Consider the following 22,455-nt stretch of genomic DNA (forward strand, 5'->3'; position numbering starts at 1 on the left):
CAAAACAGGTGCTGTGGGGTCTGTAGGAAGAAGAGGGCAAGTGGACCACGGAGATTAGAGGGGCGGGAAGCTAGAGCTTCTAAACCAGGACTGCTGCCCAGGAGGGTTGCTGGGAAAGGTCTCAGCCACCTGTGTGCACCCTTGATAGCAAAGAGAACTAGGAATGGTTCTTACCCGACTAAATAAGCGCAAAGTATGTACAAGTGCCTGGTGTGTAGTAAGCAAACATCATGTTCAGTTTTAGTCTTTTGAATGATGTGGGTACTCATATTGGGGAAATACTTATGTAAACCATTTCTAATGTGTTTATTCTAGTAGTGGTTTTTCATTACACATTTAAATATAACAGACCAATTACAGGTGGAAGTTGGCGTTATTCCATCCGCAACGCCTAATTTAGGCACCTGAACCAGTTTAGGGTTTTGGAGACCACTTGACATAGACATGCTTGGGTCTGAGACATGGGTCCCAGACTCAGCTTTCAATCAATAGCACATGGCCTTTCATAGTGAATAGCACACAATCATATACTTCAGTATTATACAGCAGTAGAATAGAGTAACATCGGAGCACCACAAAGTAGCAAGATCCTGCAGCAGGACACAGATTCCATGAGGTCACAGCAGGAGTCCACAGAGGAATAACTAGAGCAGCAGTGATAGCAGGGGACCCCAAATAGCCTCAGAAGGCAAGAGTGAGGGCAGAAGCTAGAGGCAGTTCTGGGAAATCACCACACACTGGATAAGTGTTGCTACAGTCTCTATCTACACTTGGCTGTCTTTGGGAAGATGAGCAGGTTTTTTACCTCTGCAGTTCAACCTGTGAAAGAAGGGAAGCCGCTTATAGAGATAGGAAAATAGGAATTTGCCAGGCTGAAGGCATGAGGTCAGAGGGAGCAGCAGGAAGATACGTACTCAACAGAGATTGGGGGGATGGAGAGGAATACCATGTGTCTTTATTTTCTCCAAAGAAATCCCAATATGACAGTTGTCAAGAAGCTGGGCAAACTTAACCTGATGGTTGATATCCCTCCCCACAATAATGGTTCAGGATGGTGACAGGGTGGGTGGCTGTTGCTGGGTACAGGTGTCTTGGTGTTCATGCCTCCAAGACGTGGTGTGGTGGCAAGCTAAGGACCTGTGTGCCCTGAGGGTGACTTTGCAACGACCTTTCTTGGTCTTTTTAATTGCACACAGGCAGGTGCACATCCTTGCCCTTGGGCGTTGTACCATCTGGACTCAGAATGGCTTTGCTTTGTTTCCTCTCTGGAACTCAGAGCATAGCGTATTTAATGGAGTCTTTACTCAGCACACAAAGGTTACATCTTGCCACATTGCATTAATGCTGTGGCAAGAAATAAACCACCAATGTGACCATGACACCTTACCATGGGACGGGAGGGGGTGTCACATTCCATGTGCCTCACACTGGGATTCTTGAGAGATGTCTAGCTAATGACGCCAACTTGAAACCCCATCTAAACAACACACCTGTTCCTGAAATGCCAGGAACAGAAACACGTCTGGATTTCAAGATCACATCAAATATGGTATCAGCGTTCCCTTGCATTTATGATTGTTCCCATGGTGATGTACTTACCTTGTTACTGTGTTACCTTGAATGACAGGCAATAAAATAAGGAGCAGAAGATCATTTGAACTGAAAGGGACCATTGACACAGAGCGCAAGCCTATGGCAGAAAAGCTCCTGGCTTAGTGGGTACATAGTACAGGGACAGCAGCCTGCTAAGGGCTGGAGTCTGGACCTCAAATGTGGCTTTCTTCCCTGCATACGCCAGCCGGGTTCTTCCCTGTGGTCACCCATCCCAGAGTGCTAGAGCCTGCTCCTGTCACATGGAACTAGCTGGGCGGTGGTGGCGCTCACCTTTAACCCCAGCAGAGGCAGGAGGACCTCTGAGCTCAAGGCCAGCCTGGTCTACGTAGTGAGCTCCCAGATAACCAGGACTACACAGACAAACCCTGTCTCACAAAACAAACCAAAACCAAAACCAAACAAACAAAAAAAGAGAACAGTAACCAGAATGGATCTAAGAATAGTATCAGGCCGTTTCTGCAGGGCAATAAGAATTCTCTCCGCATTAGCACAGGCTAGAAGTGAAGCCGTATTCATAGGGAGGAAGTTGCCTTTATAGCGACATGTCTTCAGAGCATGACGCTGGGTGGTTATTTTCTGACATTTTATATTTGGAGCAAGTTTGTCTGCCCTCGAGATTTCCTAGGCAGAGTGGAGTAAAGGTGCAAAAGGTCCAAGAAGATGTGAAAGCAACGTGTAAAATATCGGCTCCAGGTTCAGCGCCTCGTAGGACAGGAGCGGTATATATCATCAGCAGGCATCCCCAACGCCCTACCAAGTGGCATGGAGGAGAGGGTTTTGGTATTTGTGAGTTTCTTAATAACTTTTGCCTTTTTTTTTTTTTTTTAAGATGTAGAAGGCTATATTGGCAGTAACTCTGGTGGATAAATACCTGTAATAAAGGCCAGAAGTGGGTTGGAAAGGTACTCACGTTTGAAGTCATTTTTAGTTTTTCTGCCTGCACTCAGCCCTTTAAGACCAGACTATATGTATCACAAATAGTATCTAAGGAAGTGCCCTCAGACTTTTTTTTATAATGTGTTTCCTTGATTTTTCTTTCCTTTCTTTCTTTCTTTCTTTCTTTTTTCTTTTTCTTTTTGAGACAGGGTTTCTCTTTGAAATACTCCTGGATGTCCTGGAACTTACTCTGTGACCAGGCTGGCCTTGAACTCATTGAGATCCTTTGCCTCTCAAGTGCTGGGATTAAAGGTGTGAGCCTCCACCACTTCCTGACTTGATTTTTCTTTTAATGAACAGTGACAGCCATTAATTTCCGTTGTTGTCAGAGGGGGTAACTAAGAATTCATTGTTGACCATCACTTTAATCCCATTGAGGAGAAAAGCGCTGTTTAGCCATCTTGAGATGTTGTCTTACATGGTTGAGATCACACCATAAGCACAACTGTGAACACTGCATTTGAGAATGAGCGTGTGGCTGTCCTTTTCCCCATTCAGGAACAATTCTGATGAGTGCTTACTGTTGCCACGTTGGTTCGCACCTGTGACTCCAGCATTAGCGAGGTTTAGGCAGAAGGATTTTTTGTGAGTTCAAGGCCAGCCTGAGCAAAATAGTGGGCTTCAGGCCAGCCTGAGCTACAGAGTGGGCTACTATAACAAAAATAAACCAACAATCACTCATTGGACATAGTCACAAGGTGTCACGTAGTGACACACACCTTCAGTCCCAGGTGCCGCTGTTTGGCAGACAGCAGAAGGATTGTTGGAATCCAGGAGTTTGAGAAAGCTTGGCTGATATTGTGAGACACTGTCTCAGACTACCACAGCCGTGTGCTATAACATGCCGTGAATGTGTCATGACTTCTTTGTGCACGCTAAGTGGACTACTATTTGTTCATGTTGGAAATTGGTCCCTTAGAATATATTCTGAGATTCCGGCACTCTAAGGCAGAGGCAGGCTGATCTCTGAGTTGGAGACCAGCCTGGTCTACAAGAGCTAGTTCCAAGACAGGCTCCAAAGCTACTGAGAAACCCTGTCTCAAAAAAACCCAAAAACAGAATATATTCTTAGAAATGGAATTATTGGTCTCCAAAATACCCTGAAATATAATTGGAGTAAGATTCTAAACATGAGCTAGAGGGATGTCTCTGAGGTTAAGAGCACTGGCTGCTCTTCCAGAGGTCCTGAGTTCAATTCCCAGCAATCACGTAGTGGCTCACAACCATCAGGCATACACGCAAGCAGAATATTGTATACATAATAAAGCTTTGTAGAAAAAACAAAGATTCTAAACACAAGCCAGGAGGTGGTGGTGCATGCTTTTAATCCCAATTTGGGAGGCAAAGGCAAGAGGATCTCTGAGTTTGAGGACAGCCAGGGTTACACAGAGAAACCCTGTGTCCAAAAACCAAACCAAAGGGGGAAAAAGATTCTAAATATGACCAAGAAGAAAAGAGGAAGAGAAGTGAAGAGCACACTTCAGGGGTGGCTAAGGTCACTAAACACTGGGTGAGGCAGGGAGCTGACCGTCGTCAGTCCCACTCCTTACACTAGTTTGCAGCGGGGTCCTTATTAAACTGTCTGCTAGAGAGGCCGAGGTCTGGCGTTTGTTTACACATGAGATGCGAAAGGCTTTCTGCCCTCGTACAAGAAAACATTTCATCTTTCTAGTTTACAGGAAAACTGCCTGTCTTTCATCTTTTTGTCTTTTTCAGGAAAATTACATTGTTCAGAAAGGAGCAAGTAAGTGACCTAGGCCTTTCTTGCCAGGCAAATGGATCCGGAGTTTCTACATTACGGCAGCGCTTGTTTTTAAACCTCATTGTAATTCAGTGTGGATGTCTGCTTCGAGCAGAGTGTGGTGGCTCGCACTTGGAATCCCTGCACTTGGAAAAGAGACAGACAGGAAGGTCCAGATTTCTAAGCGAACATGGGCTATGCAGCCAGACTCTGGTCTTAAAGTCAAAATAAGTGGCTACCTCTGATCCCTTAGTCCAGCCCTCTCCCCATAGAGCCGCTCTAGGAATGGTGACCTTGCCGAGGGGGGAGCAAGGATCTCCTGGGGGACGGGTGGCTCAATGTCTCCTGTCCCAGGACCATCCTTGCCAGGCTGGGTAAAGTGCTGCTGTCCCGGCACCTTCACAGGGCCCCTTTTTTTTCTGGTCTCCTCTGCTGACAGAGGCAAACGGGCCCTCGGTTACTGTTTCTGTTTAGTTTTTGTCTTTGTTTTAAGATTTATTTATGGTCTGGCTACCACACATATATGGTGCCTTCAGAAGCCAGAATTCCCAGGAACTGGAGTTACAGACAGTTGTGAGCCACCATGTGGGTGCTGGGGATCGAACTGTCATCCTCTGGAAGAGCAGCCAGTGCTCTCAGCGACTGAGTCCTCTCTCCAGCTCATTTCTGTTTTTATAATCAGAATCTGAAATCTATGGGGAAAGTGGGATTGGGATGACTCAGATAGAAACTAGTGAACAAAAATCCAAATGCAGGGGGGCTTGGGGTCGCAGCTTCAGGGCAGACTGATTGCTGACACACGGGGACGGTGGCCTTGATTTCAAAGACTGAATAAAATCAGTACGGTGGTGTGCACCTGCAACCCCAGCAGGAAGTAGAAAAGGACAAGATCTCCTGAGTAAATTGGGAGCATGGGGACTTTGAGAGAAGGCTGAAGGGGAGGAGAGAGGCAGGGAGAGGAGCAGAGAAAAATATAGAGCTCAATAAAAATCAATAAAAAAGAAAAGAAAAAAGAAAAGAAGCAATTGGTAAGTTATTGTATGTTTCATGAAATACTTAGGACCTACTTAAACTAAAATATACTTGTTTTTCTGAAATTAAAAAATAAGTCTGTGTCAGATCTAATTTTGTTTATAGTAAACTTTGGTTGCTCTTAAAGAGCTTTGCATGGATTACACAAAGGAGTCGAACTCCTCCCCTGGCACCCCCAGAACCGCTAATAGATCTACCAATGAGCCACGACAGTGTGTCAGAGCAACGAGAGCCGAGCAATCCGTAGTTAAACAGGCTATGCTTATCAGGAGTATAAGCAATTTTGTGCACAGTTGCTTAGCAGGCCCTCTGCGTGAGTTGTTCAAAAACGGCAGGCAGGACAGCCGATGGATTTTGAAAAACACTTTTAACTCTGTGCTAATGTGTTCACCGGTAGTTCCAGAAAGGAGAACTGCTTACAGAGTGTGTGCCTGTCAAACCAGACCTGCAGCTTTTAGCTCTGGGCTTCTCTTGCTGCTGGTTTGGTTTGGTTTTTGAGGTAAAGTCTCAAGAAGCCCAGGCTAGTCTTGAATTCCGGATCCCAATCCTCCTGCTTCAGCCTTCCAAGTGTTGATATTTTGGGCAACCACATGGTGGCTCACAACCATCCATGAGATCTGGTGCCCTCTCCTGGTACCACCATACCAAATCATATCACAGTTCCTAAATGTTTCTCAAAACACATGGAAGTCATACAACTGATTTTCATTTTTTGACCTACCTTGTGCCTATGTATCATAAATCTCTAATATAAACATGGTATGGTGGAGTCAGTTAAAACAGATGAGACAGTGCTTGTCTCTGATCTCTCCCTATTATAAACATATGCAACATACGTAGAAATACAGAGGAACAAGACAGTGCAGAGAAGAGAAATAAAAGCCTACTGTTTTCTATCTAGAGGTGAACTCAGCTGTTTGATTTTTGTATTCAGAATTGGAGAGGTACTTTTAGATCATTCAATCATTCAAGAAATAGCTGAGTTTTCATCACGTACAGAAAAGTCGGGAACTTTAAGGGTTGGGAGTTGGGAATTGGTAAGACAGCTAAATATTCCGAGAGAGATGGTTCAAACAGTAGAAGTGGAGGTGCCGGGGGAGCATCCTTGGAGAAGGCGTAGACAGTATAAACTGTTTTATTTATCCCAAGGACTGATAAGCAAAGGGCATTTTACATTCAAAGGCTCAGCAGTAAGAGAAGAGCACCATGAGGGGAGCAGATGGGGCAGTAGAGAAGGGCTCAGCAGGGAAGCTCAGAAACAAAAGTGGGAGCAGAGAAGGACATTCTGCAGTGGAATTACATCCTTTAACTTAACATCGTGCTGTCGCTGCGGAAACATTCAATACAGTTTTACTTAGTATTGTTTCACTTAGCGGGGCTGGAGAGATGACTCAGGGGTTATGAGCACTGGCTGCTTTTCCGGAGGTCCTGAGTTCAATTCCCAGCAACCACATGGTGGCTCACAACCCTCTATGAGATCTGGTGCCCTCTTCTGGTGCCACAGTATACATAATAAATCTTTTAAAAAAAGGTTTCACTTAACAATATGTGGTTTCTCTGTATCACTGAAGAATCTTAGGGGCTAGGGAGATGGCTCAGCAGATAAATGTTTAACATACCAGAATGAAAACTGAGCTTGGGTCACCAGGGAAACATCGGGCAAACCTGTAACAGAGCATTGGAGAGAGGAAGACAGGAAGGTCACTGAGGCTTGCTAGACAGCTAGTTTTGCCTAATCAACGAACTCCAGATTCGGTGAGAGATACTGTCATATATTTAAGGCGGAGAGCAACAGAGATCCTGTGGTGGTTTGAATAAGATGGTCCCCATAGGATCACCCATTTGAACTAAGGAGTGGAACTCTTTGATAGGATTAGAAAGATCAGGAGGTCTGCCCTGATGGAGGAAGTGTGTCACTGGGGGTCGGCGCTGAGGTTTCAAAAGCCCATGCCGGGCCCAATGTATCTCTCTTTCCGCTTGCAGATCCGGATGCAGCCCTCCTCAGCACCGCGCTTACCATGTCTGCTGCCATGCTTCTGGCCGTGATGGTAATGGACTGAACTTCTGTAACTGAAAGCAAGCCCCAAGTTGAATGTTTTCTAAGGGTTGCCTTGGTTATGGTGTCTCTTCACAGCAATAGAACAGTGACTAAGACAGACACCTATTGCGACCTCCAGCCTCTTTACACATGCACACATGTGCATACGCACACACATATTAAAAACAGTAAATGCTGGGCTGAAGAGATGGCTGAGCAGCTAAGAGCACTGGCTGCTCTTCCAGAAGACCTGGGTTCAATTCCCAACACCCACATGGCAGCTTACAACTGTCTATAACTCCAGTTCTAGGGGATCTAACACCTTCAAAACAATGCACATAAAGTAAATTTAAAAAAGCATTAAATGCCTTCTAAACAAAACATTCCATTAGAAAAGTAAGCAGTGACTTATTTATCCTCTGTGGCTGGACCTTGCTATTTTTAATTTTCTGTTAACGCCTTGGTGAAGATTCTTGTTGATCTTTGGTCACTTTCATTGTTGCTTTCTTAGAAAACTCATATTTCACAGAATTTCTAGACCACAAGGAATATTGATCCATACAAACACACACAAACACACACACACACACACACACATATCCACACACATGCACTCTGTCTGCAGCTTGCTGCTGACTTGTGTCTTTGAAGCAACAGGGAAATAACCAGATTGGAGACTTTGTCCATTGAAAGATAGAGGTTTGTTCAACTTCTACTGCCCAACTGTTATTGAACTCCGGGGTCACAACTTGTGACCCAAATCAGGTCCAACCAACCATTCAATAAGCCAATAAAAATACCAAACTAACTGTGGAAAGAAGAAAATGGGGACCTATGCAATGGAGTCACATTACTGACTCGGAGAACAGGTTGTGACTTCCAAGTTCGATAACACAGCCACAGAGTATTTCCGGGTGGCGCGTTGTTTGGGGAGTTTATCTTGATTCCCGATGGACTGACGTCAAAAATGATCATTAAGCCAAGGTGGCAAGTCTCCAGGCTGCTGAGCTATCTGGAAAACCCTGTGATGGGGTGAAGGGAAAAGAGATGGAGCAGCGGTGACTTTAACTGTGACGAAACCTGGGCTTTCTTAGCCATCGGGTTGACTCTGGTCATTTAAACCTGCCATGGGGAAGGCCCAGTGCCCTGTCCGGCCTAAGGCTCTAAACCAGGGATATCAGAACGAGCTTGGGAGCCTGTGGTCCCCACACGACGCAGGTGGGCGTGTCGTCCGGCGCCGCTGCCCCTGCGCCGCCCCGCCCCTCGGTGGCAGCGCCGCGCCGATTGGCCGCTCGGCAGCCTGTCGGCCGTCACGTGCCGGAGCGTCCCGGGAGCCTGGCTGTGGGCGGCGGGGCATGGACCCTCTGGCGGCCCCCGGTCAGGGGTCCGGAGAGCCCAGTGCACGGGAGGCCCCCAGCGCGGAGGTGAGCGCCACGGGGTGGGGGACCCGGGCTGGAAGCCGCGGGGCTCGCGCGCTGCCGTCCGGCTGCTCACCGCCGGGGCCCCGCGAGCGAGCGCAGTCCGGCCGGTAACGGCTGGAGCGAGCGCGCGCACGCGGACCCGAGCCCGGGGTGGTAGCGGGCGCCGGAGGGAGAGGGGAACCGGGGAAACCGGGGGGGCTGGGGGCCGGGGTCAGGTGGGAGCGTCGAGGAAACGGATTTTTCTTTTCTTTCTTTTCTTTTTCTTTCTTTTTTTTTTTTACCTTGAGGATCTCTGGTCGTTGGTGGGGATGTGCAGCTGATTTTGGAAGCCAGATGTCACCGGTGCTTTATTTTTTTCCCTTTTGATGAAACGGAAAGGCCCCTTGTGGCACGAGGTTTCCAGAAACTTATTTTCGAGTGGGCGCAATACCGCCTTTTCCTATGACCCGCCCTTATTCAGCGTCCACCTCTACAGTGAGCTTGACCGTGGGCACCCTATTTACCAGAAGCCACGCCTTGTGCCTGACACAACGTATATGCGAATTGGGTCTATGAATGGAATGCTTCCCTTGAGCCTCAGAGATGCTACTTGCAGCAACCGTAGCAAAAGATTCGCCAAGAAAATTAGCTTTGCAGAATAGGACAGCACTCAGTTTGTCAGAGTGGTGATGAGAGGACAGTGGCCCAGCAAGGCCTGGAGGTCGGAAATGGAGCAAATGACCCTGAAGCTTGGATCCTAGAGCAGGCCTTGTCCAGGAAGAGGTCAGTAGTTCAGCGAGTCGCCAGTCGGTGAACGTGCGAGCAATATGAATGGCATTGGAGGTCTGTGATGCCAGTGGAGGGTCCACGAAGGTTTTGAGAAGAGTAGTGGTTGTCCTTTCTAAGACTGAGCAGAAGTGGAGAGATGGCCCAACACCTTGCGGGGGTTGGGGGTGTTAGCAGTGAGCTCTGGTTATGGGTTATCGCTGACCACAGGAGGCAGAATTGAATCATTAAAAGGCCAGGCATGAATGGATAATGAACGCTATTAGACTGTGTGCCAAGTACAGGTGTATGATGGAACGTTCATTTAAGACGAGAGAGAGCGCAGCGGTTGGTCCTAGAGAGTTTGGTTTGGTTCCCCACAACCACTGTAGGTGATTCACAGCCATCTGCAACTCCCTGTCCAGGGGATTTGGTATATGTACGCTTACAAATATATGTAAATATAAAAATAAATAAAAGCTTAAAAACAAAGTGAATATAAGTCCAAGAAATGTTGCTTGTCTGGAATCTAACAACAGGTGGTTTTGTTACTGTTGTTGCCTTTATTGTATTTTTTGAGACAGGGTCTCATGTAGCCCAGGAGCTCACTCTGTGACCAAGACTGACCTTGAACTTCTGATCCTCCTGCCCCCACTTCTCAAATGCTGGGATTAAGGGTATGTGCCACCATACCTGGCTTTCTGTCGTGCTGGAAAACCAACCTGGGGTATTGAGCACACTAGGCAAACACTCTACCAACTGAGACATCTCCAGCCTGTGCTAGGTGTTTTCATAAATGTTACGTCAACATAGGACCCCTGCAAGGTCAGAACCACCACCCCAGGTCATGCCCTGGGTGCGTGACAGGGCTAAGATTGGAATCTGGCCTAATCAAGCTGTGGGCATAACTGGTTCCACTGGAGAGAGGATCTTGGGGACAATAAAGTTTGGGACACTCTGAAGTAATAGGGAATAAAGTGACCTGGTTGGCAGTAGGGATTTAAGTATTCCGTTCACTGTTTAGAAACTAAAACTCTAGGTCCCCACACACCACTGAGGAGACACTGTTAGAAGGATTAGGGGCTGAAGAGACCCAAGGCACAGAGGAAGAGTTTACAGACACACCTGGAATCAGAAACCCCGAGACCCAGGAGCTGGCCAGATTGGCTCTAGATTGTCTGAGTAAGAAGTCCGGTACCCAGACTCCTTAAGAGGGCCCAGGGATGAGAGCAAAACTGGCCGCTTTCAGTTGGCCACCACAAGGAGGCTTTCCCAGTGGTGTAGCTGGAGAAGCATTGCTGGGTGATGCCTACAGGCCCAGCCTCTTTAGCCTTGCTGGTCCTCAGGAGCAGGTGCAAACCCCGCAGTGTGAAGAGCACTATGGGAGAGTGGGCTCAGATCATCCGGGTAGTGACATGTCCCAGATACCCAAGTTCCTGGGTAATGATTTCTTCTTCCACAGGCTGGCTTTGCCGCAGCTGACCTCTCTGGTCAGGAGACAGAGACTGAGATGGCCATGGACCCACTAGGCAAGTAGACGGCAGAGACCTGGGGTGGATGTTGGAAGAGATGGAGAGAAAAAAAAGCATAGTCCCTTAGCCTCATGAACTTTTTCTTGCTAGCCAGTCCTCTCTTCCAGTGAGTTACCTTCTCTGTGGAGCCCTTCATTTGGAGGCTTCAAGGAAGTACTCGACATTGTATGGATTCAGACCACCTCATTTCACTGGGAGGAATAACTCGAGGCACTGAAAAGCACACAGAATATGTAGGTAGAAAATTGTTTCAGTTCCAAGTCCAGGTTATAGTCCTTGAAGGGCTTACATTTTTAATCCTTAGGTAAGTCACTTAGCCCTTCTGTATCTGCAAACGGGCTGATGACGCCTCCTAGGGCTGGTTTTCGGGCCGCATGAGAAGACAACGCACTAGCCACTGTGTGATCATACAATCAGAGCTAAGAAGTCCCCGCACTCGCCGTATTCCAGGCACAGCTCCCAGTGTTTCCTCTTTGCCTAAATAAACTCACAACAGCCTGGTTACTGTTTAAGGCACATAATAAAGTCTTAAAATGTGGCAAAAGATTTATACTATAAATTTACCATTTCGCTGTATTAACGCGCATGGTCTGGTGGTGTTCAGCCCGGTGACTTGTATAGTTGTCTCCACTAGTTGCAGGGTATTTCCCGGTACCTGTGAGTAAACACTCCACTCTCTAGTTCCTGAGCCCTAACTGCTGATAAGCTTTTCCTGCCTAATGATTACCTGGTGTAAACGAGCAAATGCGTATGTACAGTAAATGAAATTATATAATATATCGTCTCTTGTGTCTGGCCTCTTTCAACTCGGCACATTTCCGGGGTCTTTTCACGTGCCAGCACCCACCACTCATCCGGTGACCAGTCCCAGCATCGTGTAGACTAATGACATGGTGACGATGAACGGTGCTGCAGGGGACTTTTATTTATTTTGTCTGAACTGTTTTTAGTTCTCTTGGGTTTAAGAATTGTTGGGGCTTGTGGTAATTCCAGGTGTCAGCTGTTGTGAATCAGTTAAATTAGTCCAGTGGCACACTTAGTATTTGGCAGGACAGATCTGAACTCAGGTCACCTGGCTCTAGATTCCATGCTCCTTGCGTGTTGTTTATGAAACGTAGTGATAGCTGTACCACCACAGCTGTTTCAGGCCAGTTGCTCCTTCCCTTAGCCCTGCATCATCACAGGACGCCTGGCCTTCCCCAAGTTCAGGAAGTGTGGGGACTGGCAGGCCCTGTTCTCTGCTGCCCTTTGTACTAGCACTCACTCTGACGAGCTTTGAAGAGAAAAGTGCAACACAGGCTTGACTGGAAAAGTACATCATTTGCCAGAGGCTTTTGGGTTCACTGGCGTATAAACTACCTGAAAATATCCCCTGTACAAGACCCTCTGTACTCAATAGCTTGTCTAAGACAAGCATCTTATTGGGAGAAAATGATCAACCCTATTTTGAAAACACAATTTTAAGTTTATTTTATAAGTGTAAGTGCTCTGGTAACTAAAGACTATGTGTAGATTTTTACTCCCTCTTGGAAGAAGGCTAACCATATGAGCAGAACTCCTCTGGTTTTATCAATTTTAAAAACTTTCTTTTTGTTGATTTCATAGCCAGAGGAGCCCAGAGCATCCCTAATGGCAGCCCTGCCCATGCTGAGGGCCTAGGTATGGAAGAGGATGGCTTTGTGGAGGAGAAGGAAGCTGATGGGGAACTGTACGCCTGGGAGCTGTCAGAAGGGCCGCCCATGGAACAGGCTGCTGATCTCTTTAGTGAGGACTGGGACTTGGAGCTGAAAGCAGACCAAAGCAATCCTTACGGTAGGTAGGGCGTGTCTTGGGGCTGAGCAGCAGCTGCTCAGACCTTCTTCCCATTTCCCCTAAAAGCCGATGATGGGAATGGGATCATATACATGAACTCAGCCTCATCTTTGGTCCAGGTCTGGAATTTCTGATTTTCTATATTAAAAACAAATTGTACCAACTCTACAATGTGTCGATTTGTTTCAATAAGAAAATACTCTCCGAAAGTCTTTAAGCTGAGCTGTGCAAACAGCCGTGGTCTGTGATCCATTGGTTTTCCTTTTGCCTCAGAGAACATTGAGGATAGATGAATTGCTCCGAATACCTTTCTTCAGGAGAGGAGGGGTGTGTGTGTGAGAGACTGTTATTAAAATAATTGCAAGTCTTCCCTCTATTCTTCTTGTGCAATCCAGTTTCATTTCCCTCCTTCCTTTAACCTGTCTGTTGAAACTGTCTGCAGATGCCGATGACATCCAGGGGAGCATTTCTCAAGAGATTAAACCCTGGGTGTGCTGTGCCCCGCAAGGAGACATGATGTATGACCCTAGCTGGCACCACCCCCCTCCACTGATACCACATTATTCTAAGATGGTCTTTGAAACAGGACAGTTTGATGATGCCGAAGACTAACTCGTCACTTTCTGCCTCGTGGGAGCTCGTGTTCTCCAGATCAAGGGTTGTTTCCTGTGTTCTCAGTGAGATGTCCTGTGCAGGCGTCGTTCCCAGGGTTCCTCAGCATGAGCCACAGGCGGTTGTTGACTGGGGCTGCCGCTCTCCATTTTGTTGTTGTTCTGTTGTTGTTGTTAATGGACACTTGGGTGTGTGTTGGCATTTTTGTGTTCTTTATAAATAAAGGAAAAAATAACTCAGTGTTCTTTGTATTTCTTCCTTATGATTGTGTGCTTCTGACCAAGGCTTGTCCCTTCACTGAATTATTTTTTGTTTTTGTTTTTTGAGACAGGGTTTCTCTGTGAAACAGCACAGACTGTCCTGGAACTCGCTTTGTAGATGGGGCTGGCCTTGACATCCACCTGTCTCTGCCTCTCAAGTGCTGGGATTAAAGGCACGTGCTACTACCAACTGGCAACCATGGCAACTCTTACAAAGAAGATATTTAATTGAAGCGGCTTCCTTACAGTTCAGAGGTTTAGGCAAAATCCATAACCTGTTTAGTCTCTCCTTAACTGTACAGTCACAACCAAATAGCCAGAGCTACCAAGTTCTGTTTCTTGCTGGGACTGGGAACGCTGAAATAACAATTAGTAGTTTCTCAAACTACAGCAGAGATTTGAGTGGATGGAGATGCTCTAGGCATTAGTGAAGCACACCTAGTGTACTTGAGGGCATTTTCAGGGGTGGGTCATGAAGGCTCTGCTCCAGCCAAACCACTAGCAGATTAAAAACCGAATATACTATTGGGAGGTGGTGCACACCTGGCGGAAGGTTGGTTCCTGGAATGTACCTTTGAGGGATGTACCTCGGCCCAGGTCTTTCCCCATTCCTTTTCTCTTTCTCTTAGATGTCATGAGGTGAGCAGTGTTCCTCTGCCACGCCCTTCCTCCTTGCCACGGGACTACAAGCCACTGAAACTCCCCAACCCATGAGCCAAAACAAGACTTTCCTATCTCAGATAATCTGTCACAATGACAGAAGTCTGACTATAATGCAATTATTTTTAAAAAAAGCACCCATGAAGATATTAACATGAAAGTCTTTTTTTAATTTGGTTGATACACGTTTAACAAAATATGTTAGAATAACAATCTATGATGAGAAACAAGGTATTTACAATAAGAAAATTGTGAGACAAAATCAAGATGATCTACAGGAACGCTTTCTCAGACAGGGTTTCACTGTGCTGCCCAGGCTGGGCTCAAGTGATCCCGACCTCAGCCTCTCATGTAACTGAGGCTAGCTTGTCTACTACCTCACTAGCTCATAATTCTTAACCGAATCTGGAAGACTTTCGGCTCCTACTCATTACCCAGATCTTAAGCCCCAGCAGGCCCAGGAATAGGAGGTATAAACTCTTAACACGTTTGGCAATTAAGGATCATCTGTTAATGTGAGCTGGCAGGGACACCACAAGGAAGACTCCATTGGAAATAACTACAGATAAGCGTGACCTCAGTCACTTGGCCTTTTCAGTCTTTGCAGAAACTATCAAAACTGCCTTAAATACCTACTCAACTGTCCTTTCAGCAGAAAACTGACCTGAAGGACTCCAGCTCCCGACAACATAAAAGTTAATGAACACCAAAAATTCTTAAACTAATTTTACATGAAAAAAGGATATAAAAGTCATTCAAAAGTACAGTTAAGGCTAACAATTTTCTCAGATTTACTTTTCATGCTCAATTCTCAATCCTTTTTTTTTTTAAAGTTACTGGGGACTGAGCCCTGGGACAGTTAGTATGCAAAACATGCTAGGTAAGTGCTCTCCCACTGAGCCCTCTACCTAATAATTTTTATGATCTGAAATCAATTACACACACGGGGTGGGGGGAGGTTTTATAGGTTTAAATTCTCTTGCTTAATAAATGCCTACCTCCCCCAATCCTTGTACTGTGACTCAAATAAGCTTAAGGGTAATGCACTATATCCATCTGGAATACATTAATAGAAATGCACTGACTTAGAAAACAGCCAGCCACATAAATGAGGTCACATGAAAAAATAACCAAGCGCTTACTCTTTGTAACACTATTAAGACAAACAGAACACTACACACACACACACACACACCATCTACTAGCCCACTCGACAAGCTGTGAGTTTGGCAAACATCGCAGAGCAAGTATTGTTTGAAAATCACATCTGTGGCTCTTCCAATGGTGACTCAAGAGCTTCCATCAGCTTCTTATTTGCCTCTTCATTAAACCGGCTTTGACAATGAGTTAAATGTTTCTTAAAGCCTCTTGGGAAATTTGATTCAAAATTACAGCGTGGACATTTAAGTAAACTTTGCCCATGGGCTGCGACGTGATTTTTAAGGAGAGACTCCAAGAGAAACGCTTTCCCACAAATTGTGCATTTGTACGGACTATGCACATTGTGTTTATTAACCAGGTGATGCAAAACAGCGCCTTTCTTCATGGCACGGCAGCAGCAAATTTTGCAGTAGTATTTCCCTTTTCCACGCTTCATGTATTTTGCGATCTCCTCCTCAGAAATGAAGGCCTCTTTCTCTTCGGTGAACTGAAGCACGTTTTTGGACTGTTCTGGACTACTCATCTCCATTTTGTTCTCTTTGCCAAAGTCAATAGACTCGACATCCACCTGCTCTTGGTCGCTGCTGGACTCCTGGCCCTTGATGTCTATGGCATCTAAATCTGTTCTCAGGTACTCACTACTACTGAGCTCAGCATCCGAGTTCTCTTGACTGTCTTTCTTGAGCTTCTTTGAAGGAGGAAATAGAGCATCCTCTAGCAGTTTCTTAGGTGCAGTCAGAAGCCCTTCCTGGACCAGACTATCACATTTTGCAGCATCATCTACAGCTTCCAGCTGTAGCTCATCACCAAGCTCAGTGGCCTTCTGAGCGTTAGAGATCACAGCAGATTTGGGGAGCTCAGGGAAAAGTACATGCTTCCGGGGCTCTGGGAAAAGTGCACGTTTCCGTGGCTCTGGAGAAGCAGGAAGGACTGCTTTGGTGGGCTCAGGAAACAGTGTGGACTTCCTAGCCTCAGCATCTAGAGAGAGGACAGGCTTCCATATGTCGGAGGCCACCTTTGGGGGCTCAGATGAGCCAGAAGGATGTTTCCGTGTCTCAGGGAAGATGCTAGGCTTCTGAGATTCTGTAATGAAGGAGGACTTCCAGATGTCAGGAGACCCACGAGAACTTTTCTGGGACTCGGGGAAATCCAGTGAAGCAGGAGAACTTTTCCGCTGGTCAGGAGAAAGTTTCCAAAGGTCTGGGGACCCTGAAGGCTTCCTGAGCTCCGGAGATCCTGCTGGACTTCGGATCTCAGGAGAGAGTGGTGGGCCCGGTCTGCGAAGCTCAGGAGACACAGGGGGCACTGCCTTCCAGTGTTCGGGTGACAAAGCAAGAGCTGTCTTTCTGAGCTCAGGGGGACCAGACTTCCATGACTCTGGAGATGTGGGGGGCGTTTTCCAGGAACCAGATGAGACTGAAGACTTCCAGGATGCAGTGGACACAGACGGAGCTGGCTTCCAAGGCCCAGGAGACACAGAAGGTATTGGCTTCCAAGGCCCAGGAGACAAAGATGGAGCAGGTTTAGATGACTTCCAAGGTCCTGAGGTTGCTGAAGGACTGGATTTCCAAGGCCGAGGAGAACCAGGTGGCCCTGGCTTCCAGGAACCTGGTGATACTGCTGGGGTTGGTCTCCGAGGCTCTGAAGTGACGGCAGGAAATGGCTTCCAAAGTTCAGGAGACTCTGATGGGGATGGCTTCCTTGGCTCAGGGGAGGCAGGACGTGTAGGCTTCCGAGACTCTGGAGATGCTGTTAGAGATGGCCCCCAAGGCTCAGGCGATGTGGCCAGAACTGGTGACTCTGGAGACAAGGTGGAAGGGGGAGCCCCCGTATCAGCAAAAGGAGAGTGCTTCTGGGGTTTGGAGCTAACAAGAGCGGACTTGACAGACTCAGGGGAAGCAGGGGCAGGCTTCTGCAGCTCAGACACCATGCTGGCTGGGTCGACACATTCAGGGGAAGAAACAGAAGCAGTTTTTGAGGCCTCAGCAGGAAGACAAGGGGCCTGTTGCTCAGGAGAAACAACAGGGCCAGAGTCCTCAGGCTCCAGAGCAGGAGGAACAGACTTTTGTGGCTCTGGAGACAAACTCGGACCAATTTTCTGTGTTTCCGTGGGGAGAGCTGGAGTGGGCCTCACTTCTGCTGGGTCCAAGGCTGTGCTCTGGTGTTCGGGAAGGGAAGGGCTTGCCACAGTCTCGGTCTCTTTGCTCAGCTGGTCCTTTGCTTTGTCCCTCCACTTCTCTGAGGCTGCGTGTTTGGCTGTGATGTGATAGTACACATTCGAGTACATCTTGCTGGTAAAGAAGCACTGATGGCAGTGGAAGAGCTTTGCACTCTTCTGGTAAAATATCATCTTGCCGAGTCCTCCAGCATCCATATCATCACAAAACTCCGGATGGATGGAGCCCATGTGGATCTGCACGTTCTCATAATCAGTGCCTCTGAAACCACAGTGGTCACAGTCCAGGCTCAGCGCTGGTTTGTGAGGCTCCTGACACACTTCCATCTTCGGTCAACGCTAACAGTTGGGCCTTAATGGCTTTCCACCCTGCTGCGATACAGACAGACAGAGAGAGAGAGAGAGAGATTGAGATTACTACTGAGGACACTGGGGTGAGTTTCAAGTCCAGACAGCAGACATTGCTGTAGACACTGCTCCACAAGACTGCTAAGGGAGACTGAGTCTACAGACCATCTCATCACCTGGTTGGCCTCAAGTTCTTGATCTGCCTGCCATGTTTCCCACATGCTCGGATTACAAACACACATCACCACACTTGGCTAAGTTATGCTTTCTTTCTCTATTATTTTTTAATCATTTAGTATTTTTCTAATTCCAATCATTTCATTCTTTTTTTTTTTCTTCGAGACAGGGTTTCTCTGTGGTTTTGGAGCCTGTCCTGGAACTACTCTGTAGACCAGGCTGGTCTCGAACTCACAGAGATCCGCCTGCCTCTGCCTCCCGAGTGCTGGGATTAAAGGCGTGCGCCACCACCACCCGGCTCATTCTTCTTTTTAACATTTGTATCGTTTGCTGTTTTTCATTTTTATTTAAAATTTTTAAGCCGGGCAGTGGTGGCGCATGCCTTTAATCCCAGCACTCTGGAGGTGGATCTCTGTGAGTTCGAGGGCAAAAAAAAAAAATCACTTATGAATAAAGTCATGTAATGTCACTAAGGAAAACTTATGGATAATATAGTAAAGTTTTATTTTTCTAAAAATTTATATATTTGAGTATTTTGCTTACATTTATGTCTGTGCTCTCCATATGTACCTGGTACCCACAGAGGTCAGAAGAGAGCATCAGATCCCCTGGAACTAGGGCTGCAGACAGTTGTAAGCAACCCTGTGGGAGATGAGAATCAACCTAGGTTCTCTACAAGAACAAGTTTCTTAACCACTGAGCCAGCTCTACAGTCCTAGATAGGTTTTATAAAATGCTTTATCATGAATTGGAAGTGTTTTGTCAAGTAGTACCACAAAGAAATTAGTAATTGCTACAGGATCAAAATAAGTTACAGGACTTGGGCCCAACCTCTCCATTTTACAATGGAGAAAAAAAAAGTCTCCATCTTTTTTATTTATTTATTTATTTTTTTTAAATTTTATTTTTCGAGACAGGGTTTCTCCGTAGCTTTTGGTTCCTGTCCTGGAACTAGCTCTTGTAGACCAGGCTGGCCTCGAACTCACAGAGATCCACCTGTTTCTGCCTCCCGAGTGCTTGGATTAAAGGCATGCGCCACCACCGCCCGGCATGTCTCCATCATTTTAAACTTTGTTAGCACTCTTTTCTGTTAGGGGAGGGGTGAGACAGGGTTTCTTTGTGTAGCTCTGGCTGTCCTGGAACTCGCTCTGTAGACCAGGCTGGCGTTGAACTCAGAATCCATCTGCCTCTGCCTCCCAAGTGCTAGCATTCTTAAGGGATTTTTATGAAAACAACTGCTTGTTTTTTTTTTTATACAATATATTCTGATGACGATCTGCCTCCCCCCAACTCCTCCCAGACCCGCTCCACCAACCCAACTCCATACCCTCCCTTTCTTGAGGGGAAGAGGCCTAATTCCAAATCTTTGCTAACAATGTACACAGACTTCAGTCTAGAGTCCAGCCCTCCTAACACTAACTCTAAAAAGCTAGTTACTGGTGCTGCTGGTCGGCTGACCACATGGCATTCTTCAACACAGTGGTACACTGTAAGGCATCCATCGCACAGCTGCTCCCACCCATTTTCTTCCTTGAGACCTAATACTGTTGACAGAGACAAGGTCTCTCTGCATAGCTCTGGCTGCCCTGGAACTCACTATGCACACCAGGCTGGTCTCCAACTGAGGGCCACCTGAACCTGCTTCCCGAGCATGCCATCCTGCCCAGCCTTTCCGACAGTCCTTTAAAAATACATTTGGATGTACATTTTGATATAAACAACACAGAACACATGTAAGCTAACTGGCTATGGAAGCTATACTCGCTGTCAACTTGACATACTGGGGAAAGGGAGCCTCAACTGAAGAACTGTCTCTGATTGGTTCATGGGCGTGTCTGTGGGGGCATTTCCTTGATTTTTCATGACATAGAAGAGACCATCCCTAAACATGCTGGCTTTGCTGCATCCGAAAGGCAGCTGAATTGTGAGGCAGGGGCAGACCAGTCAGCATCTTCCCCCATGTTTGCTGCTTGAGTTCCTGCCCTCAATCGCCCCAGCAGCGGGCTGGGACCTGTAAGATGAGCCCTTTCCTCCCTCAAATTACTTCTCATCACAGCAGCAGAAAGCAGACCAGAACACCGGTTCTATCGGTCTGCACACACTGCCTAACAGTGTTCTTTATGAATAGCGGGTTTTGTTTTGTTGTTGATTTTCAAGGTTATAAATTTCGACTGGTTTTGTGTTTAAAGAAAACAGAAACCACAAAGAACTCCCATGTTTCCCCATATTTTTCGATTCTATTAGCAGTCAGCGTTGATTAGTGGGGCAATTTGTGAGGACTGATATTTTGTTCTCCAGTGCCAGGATGGAACCCAAGGCCTCACTCTTGCTAAGGGCTCACTACTTAGGGCACCCATAGTTCAGGGGAGAGGTCGCTCTGGATGCTGCAGCTATGAACATCACCTGTGCCCCTTTAGGGTCCTTAGAGCAACTTACTACTCTCCGAGTTCCCTAAGTTCCTGACAAGCACGATCTGTTTACCTGGGGGGTAGAACTGATGGGCACCGGGCGACCTCAAGTTTAAACGGGAGGCAACGCTTGACTGGTACCAGTTTACACTCCACGGCAAAGTGCCAAAGCGCTGGCTCTTACTTGGAAACACCGGGCTCGGTTGCTGCCGTCTGAAAGCCCCCCTGGACAAGGTTAAGCCAGTGCGTGGTCCACGTGGGGGGATGTGGCGTCTGCTGTGGGCCGCCCGCTGGAGAGCAGCCCTACATCCACCTCGAGACCGACATTGATCCGTCCCATTCCGCGAGCCGCCAGGCGACACCAGCAGAAGCAAGTGGGGGTGGGGGGCGCGGAGACCGGCCACCGAGGCGGAGAGCAGGAGGAGCCCACCGCACGCTCCGGCCTCCAGCGCCAAGCGCGCCAAGGCTCCCGCCCGCCCGCCCTCACCCACTCCCCACCAAGGCACCCGCCCGCCCGCCCGCTAGCTGCACCCCGCAGCCCGCACCGAGGCGCCAGCCAGCTTCTCACCCTCCGGCGAGGTGTCCTGGACTGAAGAGGAGGAAACGCCCACAGGAAACGCCAAGCCGGCCGCACGGCCTCGGGAATGGCGGCTGGACGCAAGACCAGCCGGGAAGTATAGCGCGCCCGCACCGGAAGTGCCGTCGCGTGCCTCCGGGTCTCCCCCCTCCCCCGGCCCCTAAGGTTCCCAGCTGAGCCAGGCTTGGTGAGGCAGCCGGCCAACCCCTGGCGTGGGCTACGGTCTCCACGTCGTCTTTCGTTTGTTTTCCTTTTGTCTTTTGTTTTGTTCCTTCTGATGAAGGACGTATACTGTCCATAATAGAAATACAAGACAAATACAAAGCTTTTAGAAGACAGTGAACAGGTTTCATGTCTCCAAACTAAAACCGCAGAAATCGTCTTCAATTGCAGTGCACTCGCCTTTCGTTTTAATATTAGTCTGCCTGAAAGACTAAACTGACCTGGTTCACATTACTTAGTACACCTATGTAATTTCTGAAGTCTTTGCCTTTTTGTTGTTGTTTTGGTTTCTTATAGTTTTGGTTTTGGATGCTGAGGGAAGTGAACCCAGGGCTTCCTCCTTTAAGCATCCCATGCTGTCTGATACATTAATCATTCATGATTTTTGATTGGTTGGCTTGTTTTAAGACAGGATCTCGCCCTCTGTAGCCTGAGATTCACCTGTCTCCACCTCCCAGGTACTGGGATCAGAAGCACTTGCCACTATTCCCTAAACCACTGCTGTCGCACTGAGTCAGTCCAAGGGTCAGCTCACTTCTTGGGGGTCCTCTTCACTGCCACTTTTTGGTGCGAATCTCTCCATGTTTGGAATCAGCTCTTGTCAATCATTGGGATTGGGAGATACTGGAGACCCTACAGGTAGAGTCCAGAAGCCTATGGAGTAGAGAAGCAGGGCTACCTGGCAGCTCAGGGAAGTGAGTTCTGGGGTGGGGCAGAGCAGGGTCTCTCAGAAACAGAGAAGCAAGATTTTGGAGACCTATGAGGTGCAAAGGAGCTGAGTCTACCTGGTGGTACTGTATATTGTTCTTTGTTAGGATATAGAAATGCAACTGATTTTATTTGTGACCTAATATCCTACTGCTTTGCTAATGTATTTTATTAGCTCCTGAGAGTTGTGTGTCTGCATGTCTGGAATCTTCAGGGACATATAAAACTCGTAGAACCTAAAAGCAGAGGCTTTTAAAATTTGAATTTAATGTTCTT

General features: G+C 47.3%; 2 protein-coding genes across 7 annotated transcripts; one reads left to right on the plus strand and one right to left on the minus strand.

Moving 5' to 3' along the window:
- Nucleotides 1-8,671: 8,671 nt before the first annotated feature.
- On the plus strand, nucleotides 8,672-13,722 carry Coprs (coordinator of PRMT5 and differentiation stimulator). The gene is made up of 4 exons (XM_057752623.1): nucleotides 8,672-8,785; nucleotides 10,989-11,059; nucleotides 12,668-12,870; nucleotides 13,313-13,722. Exons 1-4 carry the CDS (start codon nucleotides 8,717-8,719, stop codon nucleotides 13,480-13,482), a joined length of 513 nt encoding a protein of 170 aa, XP_057608606.1. The 5' UTR covers nucleotides 8,672-8,716; the 3' UTR covers nucleotides 13,483-13,722.
- An 835-nt stretch (nucleotides 13,723-14,557) lies between these two features.
- Champ1 (chromosome alignment maintaining phosphoprotein 1) lies at nucleotides 14,558-21,336 on the minus strand. 6 transcript variants are annotated; one of them, XM_057753037.1, is made up of 3 exons: nucleotides 21,241-21,328; nucleotides 20,746-20,897; nucleotides 14,558-18,111 (listed from the first exon to the last, which is right to left on the minus strand). In XM_057753037.1, the coding sequence occupies exon 3, from the start codon at nucleotides 18,064-18,066 to the stop codon at nucleotides 15,664-15,666; it is 2,403 nt and encodes an 800-aa protein (XP_057609020.1). In that variant the 5' UTR covers nucleotides 18,067-18,111; nucleotides 20,746-20,897; nucleotides 21,241-21,328; the 3' UTR covers nucleotides 14,558-15,663. The 6 variants fall into 6 exon arrangements, with proteins under 6 accessions (XP_057609020.1, XP_057609019.1, XP_057609018.1 ...); XM_057753036.1 differs by lacking the exon at nucleotides 20,746-20,897 and having other exon boundaries at nucleotides 14,558-18,108; nucleotides 21,241-21,336; XM_057753035.1 differs by lacking the exon at nucleotides 20,746-20,897.
- Between the last annotated feature and the right edge of the window lie 1,119 nt (nucleotides 21,337-22,455).

The sequence above is a fragment of the Chionomys nivalis genome, chromosome 20 (assembly GCF_950005125.1).
Source record: "Chionomys nivalis chromosome 20, mChiNiv1.1, whole genome shotgun sequence".
NCBI lineage: Eukaryota > Metazoa > Chordata > Mammalia > Rodentia > Cricetidae > Chionomys > Chionomys nivalis.